The 16,543-nt window shown below is 43.3% G+C and overlaps 2 protein-coding genes across 2 annotated transcripts; one reads left to right on the forward strand and one right to left on the reverse strand.

Moving 5' to 3' along the window:
- The first annotated feature begins 7,182 nt into the window (after positions 1-7,182).
- LOC136783495 (uncharacterized) lies at positions 7,183-12,284 on the forward strand. The gene is made up of 6 exons (XM_066743756.1): positions 7,183-8,033; positions 8,295-8,536; positions 9,190-9,276; positions 9,373-10,681; positions 11,183-12,008; positions 12,072-12,284. The coding sequence occupies exons 1-6, from the start codon at positions 7,183-7,185 to the stop codon at positions 12,282-12,284; spliced, it is 3,528 nt and encodes a 1,175-aa protein (XP_066599853.1).
- Positions 12,285-14,656: 2,372 nt separating this feature from the next.
- Positions 14,657-16,486, reverse strand: LOC136783568 (nematocyst expressed protein 3-like). Its single transcript, XM_066743853.1, has 5 exons — positions 16,481-16,486; positions 15,706-16,221; positions 15,572-15,649; positions 15,271-15,492; positions 14,657-14,773 (listed from the first exon to the last, which is right to left on the reverse strand). Exons 1-5 carry the CDS (start codon positions 16,484-16,486, stop codon positions 14,657-14,659), a joined length of 939 nt encoding a protein of 312 aa, XP_066599950.1.
- Positions 16,487-16,543: the final 57 nt, after the last annotated feature.

Consider the following 16,543-nt stretch of genomic DNA (forward strand, 5'->3'; position numbering starts at 1 on the left):
AGTTGTGTAATGTAAGTTCAATTGTTGGAATGTATATATATTTTAGCCGTATACTAAATAGTGTGGGACTCACCATCTCCGTGCTTGTGTCGAATTAATATACTTATTAAGTTCGAACTATATGGTTCTTCTGACAGCGCCTACCCACTAAAAAACCCTCCTTTCGCGGTTTACGTATTTTTTCGGTCAATTTTACGTATTTTCTTTGAACTGTCGAATCCGTCAGACACTATTCTCAATTGTCGAATCCGTCAGACATTTTTTCACTTGATTTTATAATTGTCGAATCCGTCAGACATTTTTTCACTTGACTTTATAATTGTCGAATCCGTCAGACATAGTTTCACTCGATTTTATAATTGTCGAAACCGTCAGACATTCCTTCAATTATCGTAAAGTACTTCGTCATCAAAATCACCATCAATATCATCATCGTCATTTGTGTATCCATGAATAGTAAGAGTTACTTTATTTTTGACGTAACTTTTTGCGTATAAATTATCTTTTTCATTTAATTTTATGTGTTTTTTACTTATTGGCATTGTAATGCTATCATGATATGTACATTTCAAATAATTTTTAATGACGCAAATTGCATTTAAAGTAGCAGAACTTATACGATTTCTTTTTTTCGTTTTGACATCAGTAATTATTGAAAAGCACCGTTCTGCTTCTGCATTAGAATGTGGAAGTGACCGTACTATACACGATAGTAATTTCAACAAAGGATATTTTTCCTTCCTTTCACATTTAGTTTGCGAAATTTTTATCCACATGTCATCGAAGGAAAGTCTAGACCATTTATATTTCTGATCTGCTGACTCATCGTTAAATAAAGAAAACCATTCTTTCTTTAGCTCTATGTCATTTTTTATACCAAATGTATTGCCAATTTTTAATAATGCTGCAGCCGATGATTCTCTATCTGAGTTAAAAAGCGAGTTCTCGTTATCAAGAACTGTAAAATTGTTATAAAACTCATCATGTATTGGGAAACGGTTACGAATTTCGTCAGCAGCTTTTATTAAAAGTTTTAAACAATTATTTTTAATATCATGAACTTGCAATTGCGTTAACGTTTCTTTACTCTTTTGGTCTTGCAGATATTCTTCACAATCATATCCTACGTTTATATCTTCCAACGGAATAATATTAATATCCTTGGAAAAATTAATATCACAGAAATTTGCTTAAGCTATGCAAAACTTCAATAATGCAGGTTTCATGAAATTTCTTAAAATAAAAATTAAAATTTCAACCGATTTTGGTTGCAATAAATGCAGTTTCGATTCGCGTGCTTGAAACCCGGCATTAAAAGTATTGAACTTATTTAAAATAAAATGCAGAAAATACAAATACGCTTTAGTTTCAGCATTCTGCATACATTGATGCAATTCATAGGCTTGCATATTATTTTCTGAGGATTGTTCTAATAGAAAGTTATTTAGAACATCCCAATATTCTAATACACGATGAATACATTTATAGCGAGTAAGCCATCGAGTTTCGGCATGCTTCAACAAATTTGTTATTTTACCTGCAAAACACCTTTGAAATTCCCGAAATATTGGCGTCCGTCTAGGGCTTCCGCTCACGAAATTAACAATTTTCTTCACAAATTCTTCCGGGAATGAAGGTAGCTCTTTACAAGCAGCGGAAGCAACGAGTGACGATAAATGACATATGCATGGAAACGTTATTATATTTGCATTCTTTTCTAATATTTTCGTTCGGAAAGACGAATTTCTACCGATCATAACAGATGCATTGTCACAGGCTATTGCTAATATTTGGCTTAATGGTATTTGTTTTTTTACCATTTCATTATTAAACGCGGAAAATAACTTTTCGGCCGAACAATCTCTTGCGTCAAAATTTCTTAATTGCAAGAGACGTGTTTGAATTTGCAATGACGCAGGTTAAATATACCAAACCATTATTGAAAACCATTTTTCATTTGTTAAATCCGAAGTCTCATCAACAAATACCGAGAATTTTGTATTTTGTAACGTTTCCGTGAGACTTTGTGTTTCTTCGCGACAAACCACATTAGTTATAATTTTTGATAATTTAACACGTCCTAATGTTATGGCATGTAGTACTTCCGGTTCCTTGCCTATATGTTTAAACATATTAACCATTGCGGAACTTGCTATATACGGGATATTATGTTCTACAAAAAACGTTGACAATCTTATTTCCGCTATTTTAACGCGTTCAAGAAAATCAAATTCTTTTTCCTTCGAAAATTCTGCGGAATTAGATGAACTACTGGAGCCTTGCGGAATATGCCGATTTGAAAATTGAACAGCATTTTGCACGTGAATGCTGGAGGACTCATGTTTCTGAATTTCCGAATAACCGCAATTTAAAACTTTATCGCAAATTAAACAGTGAAACTTACTACTGTCATCAGCTATCGGCTTTGCCCACTTCATCCAAGATGGATTCTAATCATACCAATGATATTGAAATTTCTTTTTGGGTCTCCTTTTTCTCTTTTGCGGATTGGAAGACATTCTAGTCTTTTTTGATACCGGGCTATTTTCACTGGAAGATATTTTCCACTCTTCTTATCACTTTAATCACTTTATATCACGAAACTGTCAATTAATCCGAACTTGACAAATTAATAGCTTTAAGGCAAATGCCCAAGATACAACGGCTTCATCTACTTTTATACATTTATTAACTTGTGTACAAATAAAGGCAGAAATGGGGTAAGGTTCAACGACTTGTAATGTAGGGTTGATGACCTGACGGATAATTAATTAGTTGGCATTAAAAAAAACTGATGGTTTCACTGGGAATCGAACCTGTGACAACAGGATCAGCATTCTTATGCGCTATCCACTCACCCACTACACGAGTTCCCCAAAAAATTAAAAATTTCCGATATAAATAGCCAACAAGCTATTAGTAATAAATTGAATTAATAAATAATTCATTTAATAACAAATTCTTTTAGCTTAACTGCCAAATAATATTTTATTAAAGCATATAAAATATTTAAGCATCATCGCGCATCATCGCTTAGATTATATAGACGATAAAGTTTTAACAATCCATTCGAGCTTTGTGGTGTAGTGGGTAAGGCGTCAGACCTCTGTACCGTAGGACGTGGGTTCGAATCCCACTGCAGTAGTCATTTTTTTCTTAAAGATTTTCATGAAATAATTAAAATATTATTAAATGTAAGTAAAATATAATTTATTTCAGTATCGGAAATTAGAAATTTAATTTATATCGCGTTAAGAAGAATTCCAAATCGGTTCCTTCTCGATTTAAAAGTTACGGTTACTGTAATGTAGAAGAACTTGTATATAATACACAGGGTATACAGTAAATAATAAAGATGGCAAATAGAATAAAGCAACTAATCATGTGAAATAATATCTCCAACAATAATAGGTTCTCATGTAACAATTGTGTTAGAAAACCAATTGGACACCTTGTACATTTAATTTGAAAAGTATTGTGGTGATTTGGTGAAGACGAACTTCGTTGGTACCTCACTCATATCTTAAATCCCGAAGGATTAATATCGTTGACAGCAGCAGCAAAGGAAGGATAATGTAAATACTTTCAACAGTATTAAATAAATTTTTGACATTTTTCCCACTCTACATTCTCAATTGTGATTGTCTCATTATCGAATACAAAAACCTTTTCCTTCATACAATAATTTCAATTCTTTTTGTTTGTTACAGTATCGTGGCCGAACCTATGCCCAATAGGAATGGTGAGTGAAAACGAACTTTTTAGAAAAGTCTATGTTGCAAATAATAAATTTTGTTAATGATTATCTGTTACAGAAACTACGAAGGATCTCCTGCGTACTATTCTGCAGCAGGTGGAGGAGAACGGGGTTCTCCTCCACCAAATTCAGGAGCGGCTGGAGCAGCAGCAACTGCAGCCGCAGCAACAGCAGCAGCCGCAGCAGCAGCAACTGCAACCGCAGCAACAGCAGCAACAACTAGTGGCAGTGCAAGGGTTCGTGCCTGCCACTCAGGCGGCGAGACCCGGTTATATACGTAAGCATTAACCATCTTAAATTTAGTTTAACATTCAAAAATTTTCATTTATTAAACCATTGCATTGCATAGTTATTAGAAGCATTAGATTATTTATTACAATTGTATGGAAATATTAGAATGTTTTCTATTTTTTTGTTACAGCCCGAGCTTCTAGTAGGGGCAGCAGCAGACAACATTATTATAGCCGGGTCAGGGAAGGATACCCTAGCCGGGGAAGGCCCCGTCAACGTCCCACGGGATATTTTATTTATTATAACTAAAATGTAAAAAAAAAATTAAATGAATTTCTAACATGTATTTATTTCATGAACCCTCTTACCCCTATTTTATTTCACAGAAGGATCACACTTATAGACCTCAAGAATGCAGATAAGAAGATTTAATGAGCTCTATTACAGTCATTTAAGAATATAATTTACCAGCATAGCCATGAGACCCAAAATTTGATTGTAGCGTGAATTGATTACTATAAATAGGATCTATTTGCACAGTCGGATATATTATACCAGATTATGGCCGAAAAACTAGCCGAGAAATTGAGTTATTTGCCTCTGAATGTGTGCTTAAAGTCAGATCTTTGATTCTCATAGGGTAAAATTAAATTTAAATAAACTTACCATTTCAGAGCTTTCAGAGGGTATTTTTATTATTATTACTGACAATTATACCTGAAATAGCAAAAAATCCAACCGGAAGCGGCTACGACTCTCCAATTTTATAGAAAATGAGTTTGAAAATGGACAATTTTAGCCAATTCTAGGCTTGATTTTGCAACATAGCTATGAAAGTCAACTTTTGGCTCCAACATGATTTGATGATGATTTATAGCATCTATTTGTTCATTCGGACATTTTACACCAGATTATGTCCGAAAAAAGAGCCGAGAAGCAATAGAAATTGAGTTATTTGCCTCTCAATATGTGTTTAAAGTCAGAGCTTTGATTCTCATAGGGTAAAATTCAATTTCAATAAACTTACCATTTCAGAGCTTTCAGAAGGTATTTTTATTATTATTACTGACAATTATACCTGAAATAGCAAAAAATCCAACCGGAAGCGGCTACGACTCTCCAATTTTATAGAAAATGAGTTTGAAAATGGACAATTTTAGCCATTTCTAGGCTGGATTTTGCAACATAGCTATGAAAGTCAACTTTTGACTCCAACATGATTTGATGATGATTTATAGCATCTATTTGTTCATTCGGACATTTTACACCAGATTATGGCCGAAAAAAGAGCCAAGAAGCTTGACAAACGGAATTATTTGCCTCGCAATATAGAGATAAAGTCAGGTTTTTAAAGCTCATAGTGTAAAACTCAATTTTAATAATCCTTTATTTTCAGTGCATTCTGGAGCAATAATTATTTATTTATCAACAATTATACGTGAATTTGCAAAATTTTCAAGGCGGAAGTGCCTCCTACACTAAAATTTTGCATAAAACAAGTTTGAAAGTTGTTAGCTTGAGCTATTTCTTGACATTGTATTTTACATTCTAATATTAAGGCGCAATTTAATTTACTGCCATTATTTTGGCATATTTTTTAGGAGATTTCATTCGCTTGTAGTTGTACCATACAAGAAAGTAACCGAAGAAACATCTGAGTATCCACACATTTTCATTTATTAGGCTCTCATCATAGAAATTATGTCAGATTTTTGCATTTCATAGGAAATTGATGAATTTTGGATAATTTTGTGATATTTGCAAATCCAAATCGCCATCGGTACTGTGATGTTGCAAGAGAATGGTCGAGTTTTGCCTCATTTTTAACAATTTTTTCAAATTAATCAATCTCATGTATTTTCGTATAATTTTTTATTTAATTAATTTTAAATGTCGCACATCAGTGATCATTTTGTGCAATATAATAAAGGTTTTTTCTTTCAATTAGTGACACGGATAATGTTATTTCTTTGTTAGTTTTATTTCATCTCTGTTCGAGATTGGGAGGAGCAGAAAATGTTGCGAAGTAGATTCCGCATTTCTCTGTTATATCTCCCATCTCTATTGCGCTCACAATAGACGGATAGACCGACAGCGTCTAGCCGCTCTATCTGTCCCTCTCTCCGCGGCGCGCTTGCGCGTCTTCTGGCCCTGGCGCGTCGCGGCCGCGAAGCGACACTACTTGCGCGCTTGGCCACTAGGTGCCCAGCGCCCGCAGCAGCTCTCTCGCTGGCAAGATTAGTGTCGCGTAATTATATAGATGGGTCCTTGATAAAGACCCATCGCACCTCAGCCTTGCTCGACCGCTGCCTTTGACCGCAGCAACAGCAGCATCTTTTGACGCCTCCACGGCTTTTTTTTGACGCCTCCACGGCAGCGCCTCCACCGGCGAACTCATTGGGTACCATACTTTGGTAAGTATCACCCACCACCCACCGCCTACCAAGAAGGGACTACCCCTCTGCGGCAATATCCTCCCTCCTAAGGGAGATTTCTCCGGGGACTTCCCGGGAGAAGTTAACCCTCTCCTTCCCCTCCACACTGCCTCCGAGGACTACCTCGGACCCAGTGTTCCGACCCTAAACTCCAGGGCTCTCGACAGAGTCGGGTATTGGGAGGGGTAGAATCACCTTAGGGGTTGGGGTGGCTCGGAGCCACCATAGCTCTTGGAGAAGGAGGCTGAAGGGTAAGGGGACTTCCCCTTCCCTAAAACCACTTCTCCAACTCCGCTCCCTCCGTGGCTGGGGATTTTACTAGGGAATACCCTAGGGAAAATTGTCCAGTCCGGGAGTTTATAACTCCGCGCTCCTTTCTGGGGAATTCTAGTCTCTGGGTTCTTGGGAATCTTCGGTTGCCGAAATTCCCTAGAATTTGACGACAACAAATTCCCTAGGAAGTCGATCATTTTAGTCTAGCGATTCCTTTGTAAATATATTGTAAAATTGTTGTACATCTTATTTATTTAAATAAAAACTCCTTTTACCTCTTATCTTTGGTTTTGAATATTTTATTCTAGAATAAGACCTTCCCTTCTGACCACAGGTTCGGAGCCAACTTAGGACATTGTTTCGCACAAATTTTTGGTCCTTCGAGCAGGATATCCGGCAAAAAACGTTCGAAGTGCATCAGTGTTCCTGAGTGGGCATTCTGGACTGTGTTTTGGATTATGGTTTGTTCTGGAATAGAGTTTCAAAATGGCTAGCTCAGGGGAATTATTAGAAGCAATCAATTACGTGCCCATGATTCGGGATGAATTCGTTCGGTTGGTCGTTAACATCAAGAAGCGTGGAGTGCACAATTTCACCCTTCCCTTCTTGGAGGATAGGCTAGCAGCATTAGAGATGTGGCTTAACGTGTTGCATAAAACTCACGTTAAGATCACTACTCACACTAAACCGGCCGAATTAGCTAAAATGGAGTACGTAACCGATAGTTGGTACCAAGCGGCCCTTGATGCCCATAGTGACGCGGAAGAATTCATCCTAGGACAACTAGATGAACTTCGTTCCAGTCAGGTAATGTCGTCATCAGGTCACACTGCACCTTCAGGCGAAATAAACCACATTGGGCTTCCAATTATTGATTTACCGATGTTTTCCGGGGATTATTTAGAATGGAACAACTTTTATGAGACGTTCCGTTCCATTGTTCACGACAAAGTGTATGTCTCCGGTCGGGACAAGTTCCATTATCTAAAATTCTGTCTGCAAGGAGAAGCAGCTACGGTCATTAAATCTTTAGCGATTACCTCCGAGAACTATGAGATAGCATGGGACACTCTGGTAGCTCGGTACACTGACAAACGGATGATCACGGATACGTTCTTAGATCAGATATCGCAAGTACCCACGCTTCGGGGTGACAATTTTAAGGTTCTGAAAGAAGTTAGGGACTCAGTTACGGTTGCTCTCAACGCCCTTAAAACTATGGGATACGGCGTCGATCAATGGGATCCCATAATTGTTCATTCGCTGAAGAACAAACTGGATGACACCCTACGTTTGGCTTGGGAGATGTATCTGGGAAGCAGCAAGGATTATCCCACGTTCATTCAATTCTCTGAGTTTCTAACGCGTCACATTAACTCCTTGCAATCATTAGGTAACAAACCTAAGACTTCCAAAAAGGAATCGGGGAGATCCTTGAAGTCACACGCTACTAGCGTGAATAGTACCGGTTGCGCTCACTGTGGTAGTAACCATCTCTTGTATCAGTGCAAGGACTACCTTGCATTGACCCCTCAGGCCCGTTCAAAGTTCGCATTTTCACAGAATCTTTACATCAACTGTGTGAGGCCCGGGCATAGTTGCTCCAATTGCTCTTCTTCGTCACGATGCAGGAAATGTAGTAAAATGCATCATACTTTATTACATTTTGACAAATCTGGCACCGGGGGGAGTAAGGCACGGGGGACTACCCCCGCGGTCAATTCCTCTTCCGAGCCAGAACCCTCTAGCTCGAATACGACAACACATCTCAGTGTTTCCGACACTCGATCAGTTCTATTGGCCACTTTCTCTGCCGGAATCGACGCTCATGACGGTTCTCGTATTATAGTCCGCGGTTTAGTTGACACGGGCTCCGAAACTTCCTTTATTTCGGAAAATCTAGCTCAGCAGCTACGGGTATCACGAAAACGTGTCAACGCGACCATTCATGGCGTCTCTCTGAATTCGGCTCAAAACGTTCGAGCAGAGGTACAGATTACGCTTCATTCTCTATCACGACACGGTGTCTCGTTGGACGTAACTGCATTGATCTTACCCAGGATTACTCAGTATATGCCTCCGACTTATTCTCCGTCGTCCTTTCCAGCACTTAGCGAAATTGATCTGGCTGATAACTTCGCTTCAACCAGGGCTCCAATTGATGTGCTCATTGGTGCAGACTATCTTGCAGCATTGATGGAAGGCACGTACATGCATTCTCCTGATCATACGTTGCTTGCTCAGCGGACTATTTTCGGGTGGATCGTTTCGGGGGTCGTACCCAAGACTGGTCGCTCTCATAGTGTCACGGTGCATCATTGCTTTGAGGTAGAAAAAACTCTTCGCGACTTCTGGGAACTGGAAGAAGTTCCGGAAGTCAAACCCATGTCCAGAGAGGACTCCCTCTGTGAACAACATTTTGTGAATACGGTATGACGCACCTCTTCAGGTCGTTTTGTCGTTGCTTTACCTTTTCGATCCGACATCGAGAAGCACAGCTTAGGTTCTTCCTCTCGGGTAGCAGAAAAACCTTAACACGCATACTTCGGCGATTGGAAACCTCTCCAGAGCTAGCTGAAAGTTATTCTCAATTCTTACAGGAGTATCAATTGTTAGGACATATGTCTCCTATTCCTTTGAACTCTGATTTTCGCGTCTTTCTGCCTCATCATGCAGTTTTTAAGACCGAGAACCAGAAAACAAAGATTCGCGTTGTATTCAACGCATCTTCTAAAACCTCTACTGGCGTATCGCTTAACGACACGTTATTCATTGGACCCAAGCTCCAGCAGGACATCACGCGGATCCTAATGAATTGGCGTGCCTTTCGATATTTTGGCGTGACGGACATTGTTAAAATGTTTCGACAGATTCTTGTGCGTTTTGAGGACCGCAAGTATCAGAACATTTTATGGAAGACTGATTGCGGTGAGCTTAAGGCTTTCGAACTCAACACGGTGACCTACGGTACGGGACCGGCACCTTTCTTATCCTCGCGAGTTTTGCGCGAATTAGCTTCCACGGACGGGGCTGACTTCCCTCTCGCGCAGGATGTTTTGTTAAATTCTACATACGTAGATGATTTACTTTTCGGGGCTCATGACTTAAAACAACTCAGTTCGATCAGGGAACAACTCATCGCTCTACTAGCGAAAGGGGGCTTCTCCTTGAGCAAATGGGCATTCAATCAGCCGGGGACTTCCCCGCTTGAACCTACCGAGCCGCACTCTTTCTTTGAGAATCCTGCTGGGTCAAGTAAAGTCTTGGGTATATATTGGGATCACGGGGATGATAGCTTTCGCTTCCGTGTTTCTCCTTCGTCTATTGGTGTACTAACCAAACGCATCCTCTTATCAGAGAATGCTAAGATCTTTGATCCATTGGGATGGATCTCTCCCATAGTTATCACTTTAAAACAGTTAATGCAATCCACCTGGTTGCTCAAACTCTCTTGGGATGAAGAGATTCCTGAGCCTATTCAGTCCAAGTGGCTCAAGTGCTATGAGCAGCTCTGCGACTTACAGGCTTTGAGTATTCCACGATGGACTGGTCGATCACTTACTACTAGAAAACGCGAATTAATCGGATTCTTCGACGCCTCAGAGCTGGCCTACGGTGCAGTCGCATACGAGCGTCTCACGGATGAGAACGGTCATTTTTCGGTGCATTTAGTAATGTCCAAAACTAAGGTCGCGCCGATTAAGACCACTTCAATACTTCGGTTGGAGTTGGTTGCAGCCGCACTTCTAGTCAAGTTGTTGGTTCACGTCAAGACAAGCTTAGTCGGGAGTTGTGATGCGATTCGGTGTTACTTGTATTCACAGGTCGCGTTAGCTTGGATAGCAAAGCAACCCGTCCATTGGAAGACGTTTGTGGCCAATCGCGTTTCGTACATTCAAACGCATTTACCGGAAGCCAGCTGGCATTATGTACCCACTAAGTTAAATCCTGCAGACTTGTGCTCTAGAGGAACCAGTGTTCAACAGTTATCAGAGGACTCACTTTGGTGGCATGGGCCTGCTTTTTTCCGTGAGCACACCGCAAAACCTGTTCAGGTCTTTGAAACCGAGGAAGAAAGTCGGAAGGTAGCGTTAACCGCTCAACTAGACACAACTGAGTGTTGGTTTTTTGATAAGTTTTCGTCTTGGTGTAAACTGGTCCGAGTTATGGCCTATGTTCTTCGATTTGTCCAGCGGACCAGGAAAACCGGCCAATGGGAGGACTCCCTCCTGTCTGCATCGGAAATTCGCATTTCGATTGAAGCCTTGGTAAAAGTTGTTCAACGAACACACTTCGCGAGCGAAATCTCAGCCTTGAATTATGGGTTACGTATACCGTCGCGGTCCAAGCTTCTTTCCTTACATCCGGTCATTGATTCACAAGGAATCTTAAGAATAGGGGGGCGGCTTCGGAACGCCGAAATTTCTGAACAAATGAAACACCCCATTATTTTACCGGATTTTCACTTAACTGCCATACTCATTAGGCAAACCCACCTAGAGACACTTCACGGGGGACTCCAATTAACCTTGTCCACGTTGCGACAAAGGTTTTGGGTCGTGAATGCGCGAAATCTAGTAAAATCATGTGTTCATAAATGCATCACGTGTGTTCGCGAACGCGCTAAACTAGGTAACCAACTCATGGGTTCACTTCCTGCCGCTCGGGTTTCTCGCAGTTTCACTTTCGAACACACCGGAGTAGACTATGCCGGGCCCTTTTCGGTGAAATTACATCACGGTCGTAATGCAAAAGCCATAAAATGCTACGTGGCCGTGTTCGTATGTCTATCTACCCGTGCTGTTCACTTGGAACTCGTCTCTCGACTGGACACCGAGGCCTTCCTCGCCGCGCTGTCTCGTTTTATCTCTCGTCGTGGAAAACCCGCCGTCATGTACTCAGACAACGGCCTCAACTTTCAAGGAGCGGACGCAGAACTCAAACACGCCTACCAATGCGCTGTAGAAGCCGCCCGCGCTCGGAAAACCGATTCTGTCGGCGAAATCGGGTGGAAATTCATTCCGGTCGCCACTCCTCACTGGGGCGGTCTTTGGGAGAGTGCGGTAAAAAGTATGAAGCACCACCTAAAGCGCTCCCTCGGAGTCTTCGTACCAAATTTCGAAGAATTGACCACACTGCTGACCAAGATTGAGGCCTGCCTCAACTCACGGCCTATTTCGCGGTTACATGATGATCCTGAGTCGTTGGACGTACTCACTTCGGGGCATTTCTTGTCAGGTCGGGCGTTAAATTCTCCACCGGAATTTTCCACATTGGATTTACGCGAATCGTCATTAAACCGTTGGCAAACCGTGACTAGTATCACCGAGACATTCTGAAAGAAGTGGTCTTCCGAATACCTCCACACGTTGCAGAATAGGCCAAAATGGCAGAACACGAACTCTGAATTTGGTGAAGGAGATTTGGTCCTGATCAAAGTACCCAACAACCCCCCGCGCATGTGGACCTTGGGGCGGATTCTCAAACTAGTCCCTGGGGTGGATGGGGCAGCTCGCGTAGCTATACTTAAAACCGCGAGAAAAGAGATTCAACGGAGTCTCTCGCAACTTTGTAAACTCCCTTCTTAGCCCTTGCTTTCGGGTCGTATCAGGGTCTATCTTTCCCCTGCCTTACGGCATCCTGGGACTCTTCAGGTTGTCATCTTTCCTTCTCAAGCTTCCTGGGACTCGTCAGGTCGCTTAACTTTCTCCTTCTTGGCTTGCTGGGACTCTTCAGGTTGTCTATTCTCTTTCCTGGTTTCCTGGGACGCTTCAGGTTACCACCTCCTCTCTCGGGCGTCCTGGGACTCTCCAGGTCGTCCTGTTTCCTGTTCCAAACCTTCAGGAACACTTACGATGTCCGCCATGTCTTTTCTTACAAAACTCCAAAAATACTTACTGAGTCTTCGCACTCATCATTTACCTATTTTTGTGCAGCGAGATTTGATCATGGCGGATTATCCCTGGGCTCAACTATTGGGCATCGGATATGAGGACGAGGGGGATGATGTCCTCGAGTTACATGCCCCCCGGGAGGAATCTGAGTTTCGGCGGTTGTTCGGCAGTATTCCCCCGGAGGGGCTAAAGGCGCCACCACCACCACCGCCACTGAAACCACCAGCGAACCCACGACGTCGGAGGCCCGTGGTTTCCGCCCAGAAGCGCATTGCCTCGACGAACTGTTCTGGGAAAGTCTTAGACAATCCCAGCGCCAGGGAACTCGAGCGCAATGCGCAAAAAATTATCGTAAGGGCATTCGGGCAAACCATAGAGGTGCCCCTCTACACGGCCCTCAAACTGAGGCGCTGGAAGGCCTGGGCCCCCCAGGGAAAAATCACCCTGAGGTGGTCACCAGCGTTGGAGCTTCACTCCGCCAAGCTCCAAGTGAAGCCCAAACAATAGTCGTCTCGTCCCTATCTGTTTTATATCTTTTATTTTATTTTTTTTATTTTTGTAAATAAACTGGTTTTAAACTGAGTTAACTTTCTTCTTCCTTGTCTTGACGCCATCGCGTCAACGGGGGGAGTGTGTTCGAGATTGGGAGGAGCAGAAAATGTTGCGAAGTAGATTCCGCATTTCTCTGTTATATCTCCCATCTCTATTGCGCTCACAATAGACGGATAGACCGACAGCGTCTAGCCGCTCTATCTGTCCTTGTCTCTCCGCGGCGCGCTTGCGCGTCTTCTGGCCCTGCCGCGTCGCGGCCGCGACGCGACACTACTTCCGCGCTTGGCCACTAGGTGGCCATCGCCCGCAGCAGCTCTCTCGCTGGCAAGATTAGTGTCGCATAATTATATAGATGGGTCCTTGATAAGGACCCATCGCACCCCAAACTGGCTCGACCGCTGCATAGCAGCAGCAACAGCAGCATTTTGACGCCTTATCGGCAACCTCCGCCTTCCGACACCCGCCTCACCGGCTTTTTGACGCCTCTATGGCAGCGCCTCCACGGCCATCTAACGAGCGCCTCCATCGGCGAACTCTTCTGGTGAATCACATTGGTAAGTATCACCAAACCACCCACCGCCTACTAAGAGGGGACTTCCCTTCTGCGGCAATCTCCTCCCTCCGAAGGGAAATTTCTCCGGGGACTTCCCGGGAGGAATTAAACCCTCTCCTTCCCCTCCACACTGCCTCCGAGTACTACCTTGGACCCAGTGTTCCGACCCTCAATCCAGGGCTCTCGAAAGAGTCGGGTAGTGGGAGGGGTAGACTCATCCTAGGTATTGGGGTGGCTCGGAGCCACTAGAGCTCGTGGAGAAGGAGCCTGCGGGGTAAGGGGACGTCCCCTTCCCCAAACCACTTCCCCACCTTTGCTTCCTCCTGTGGCTGGGGATTTGTCTGGGGAATTCCTCAGGGAGATTGTCCAGTCAGGGAGCTTTGTTGTTCGCGTTCCTTTCTGGGGAATTTTCGTCTCTAGGGTTCTTGGGAATCTTCGTAAACCGAAATTCTCTAGAATTTGACGGCAACAAATTCCCTAGGAAGTTTATAATTAAGTATAGCGGCTATATTGTATATATTTTGTACCATATTATTTATTGAATAAATCTCCTATTTTTCATTAACCTGTGTTTTGACAATTTTATTTCAAGAACAAAAAGCCTTCCCTTCTGACCACAGGTTCGGAGCCGACATGGGACATTGTTTCGCACAGATAGTATGTATAAACATACGTTGGAACAGCAGATTTGAAACAAAACTATGTATTTTCAAGTATTACAATTGTACTTACAGTAAACACTCATTATGCTGCAACAGCATTCGCAGGCTTATTAACTATTCGTCACAACTATTAGAGAGACTAGACTCTCTTATGGTTGTCGGTTACACGCACTAATTTTTTAAGATCAGTTCGTGGCAGTTGTTGTTATCTTTCAGAACGGTACGTGTTAGGCACGACTGAAAGATACACACTCGCGATGATTACTACACGACTTAGTTCGGTTTTAACATTGCTAGACTTAACTACCAGTACACGGCGACTGGGCAAGAGGTGTATTAGAATAAGGTGGAGTACTCTGCTCCCGTGGAACGAACACTAGAGTTACGACCTTGGAACGCGGATGATGTGGCAGCGGCTAAGCTTGCACAGAATAAGACTCGACTTGAGGATCGCAGAACTCGCATATATGTAGGCGGCTTAATAGGTCATGTGTCGTCAGTAGCGCCATGATCTTTCGACACATGACAACCAAAAAGTCTCCACATCCACGGCCGACGCCCAAGGTTTGACGCATTTCTGGAAAAGAAGTACGGGCGTCAGCAATGTGCAATACTACCGGTATTGCACACGGACGCGTGCGATCTACTTTTGTTCGGCGAGGTGGCTGACCCCTACGTTACACAATGAAGGGGGAAAGTACTTTTTGATTAATAAATGAAAAAGCAAAGAAGAATTTCTGTTTAACTTAGTGATTTTATTAATTGTGATAGTGTGAGCGATTGAAGCGGGGTTGGGGTGGGTTTATAAAAGAAATACATTATTATGAGTTAAACTATTATTTATTTAAAATGTCCACGGCACATACAACTTTTCTTGTGCCGTGGACATTTGGTCGGAGCATGGGCTCCTTACTGTCGTGGCGGCAATGGCGGCTGCCACGAGAGGTTCTTCGTGGGGAGCGACTACGGCATCGCGGGGTGCGACTGCGGCATCGCGGGGTGTGGCTGCGGCTATGGCGGCGTGGGTGGCGTCGTGGATTGCGGCTGCGGCTTCGGCGGTGGTGACGTCGTGGCGTGCGGTTGCGGCTGCGGCTGCGGCGTCATGGGCGAGGGGAGCGGGGACGGCGGGCCCGCTCTTTATCCATAAGCTTCATAAACTGTAAAAGAATAAAATTATTATCATGTTTTAATAATTAGATTGTGTGCATACTTACTGCTATTTCAGCGGCCCTCTCCGCTGCCTTCTTTTGGCGGCGGCGCTGCCGTCTCCTCTTCTTCGCCAGCTGGTCAAACTGTAAACATTAAATTATTAGTACATATATAAAATTATTGCAACATTTCAACTTACCTCCTTGTCGGTCAGCGCCGGCTTGGCCAAAGAAGGCCTCCCTCCTGCAGCCTCCGCGTATGTGAGGATTCGAGACGGTCCCGGTTCTTGTGACCGTCCGTGAACAGCAATACGCGGAGCTGCCATTGGCTGTGGCTGGGATGTGTGGGAGGGTTGGGGGCCGCTGGGCTTCTTTACCACGGCTACCCCTGGCTTCGGAGTAGTTCGCGCCTTGGCTGCTGATCTCCCTGGCTTGGGGGTTGTCAGCAAACTCGTCGCGGCTACTCCAGGCTTTGTGGTAGTCCGTGGTGTCGGCTCGGACCGTCGCCGCAGAGGTTTCAGCGAGTCCGCGGATCCCCCTGGCTTGGGGGTGGTCCGCGGGCCCTTTGATGCCCCAGCTTTGGCGGTCCGCGTTGCCGCTCCTCCAACGTCCTTCTCCCTCCCCGCACCGTGGCCGCTCTTCGTCGTGGGTGGACACGGCGGTGCGGGGGGTTGGCTGGTGGCTGGGCGGTCCGCCGCCCCTCCCTCCTCCGCCACCTACTCTCCCGAGTTTCTGGTTTTCTAAAAAAAAATTTGATTAATTTCAATATTATCAACGAAAGAAATAATGTGTAGTGTTCTTTCGCGATATTTTCAAATGTATGTGATGATAAGATAGTCTAATTACGATTTCATTTATTCAAATCTGTGCTATTTAAAGTATGACATATTTGTTGTAATTGTAAAAATTCTACATAGCAGCCTACTTCCCCCTCCCCCCCCCCCCAACGGACTACTTTCTGGAATAAAACGTTACGGTCATGTTGATTTTTTACAAATATTTCATATTTTATTTTAAAGTTTCGAATATATGCAATAG

This window comes from Prorops nasuta, unplaced genomic scaffold, assembly GCF_024137725.1.
Source record: "Prorops nasuta isolate Cenicafe-Biocafe unplaced genomic scaffold, Cenicafe_Pnas_1.2 PNAS00001, whole genome shotgun sequence".
Lineage (NCBI taxonomy): Eukaryota > Metazoa > Arthropoda > Insecta > Hymenoptera > Bethylidae > Prorops > Prorops nasuta.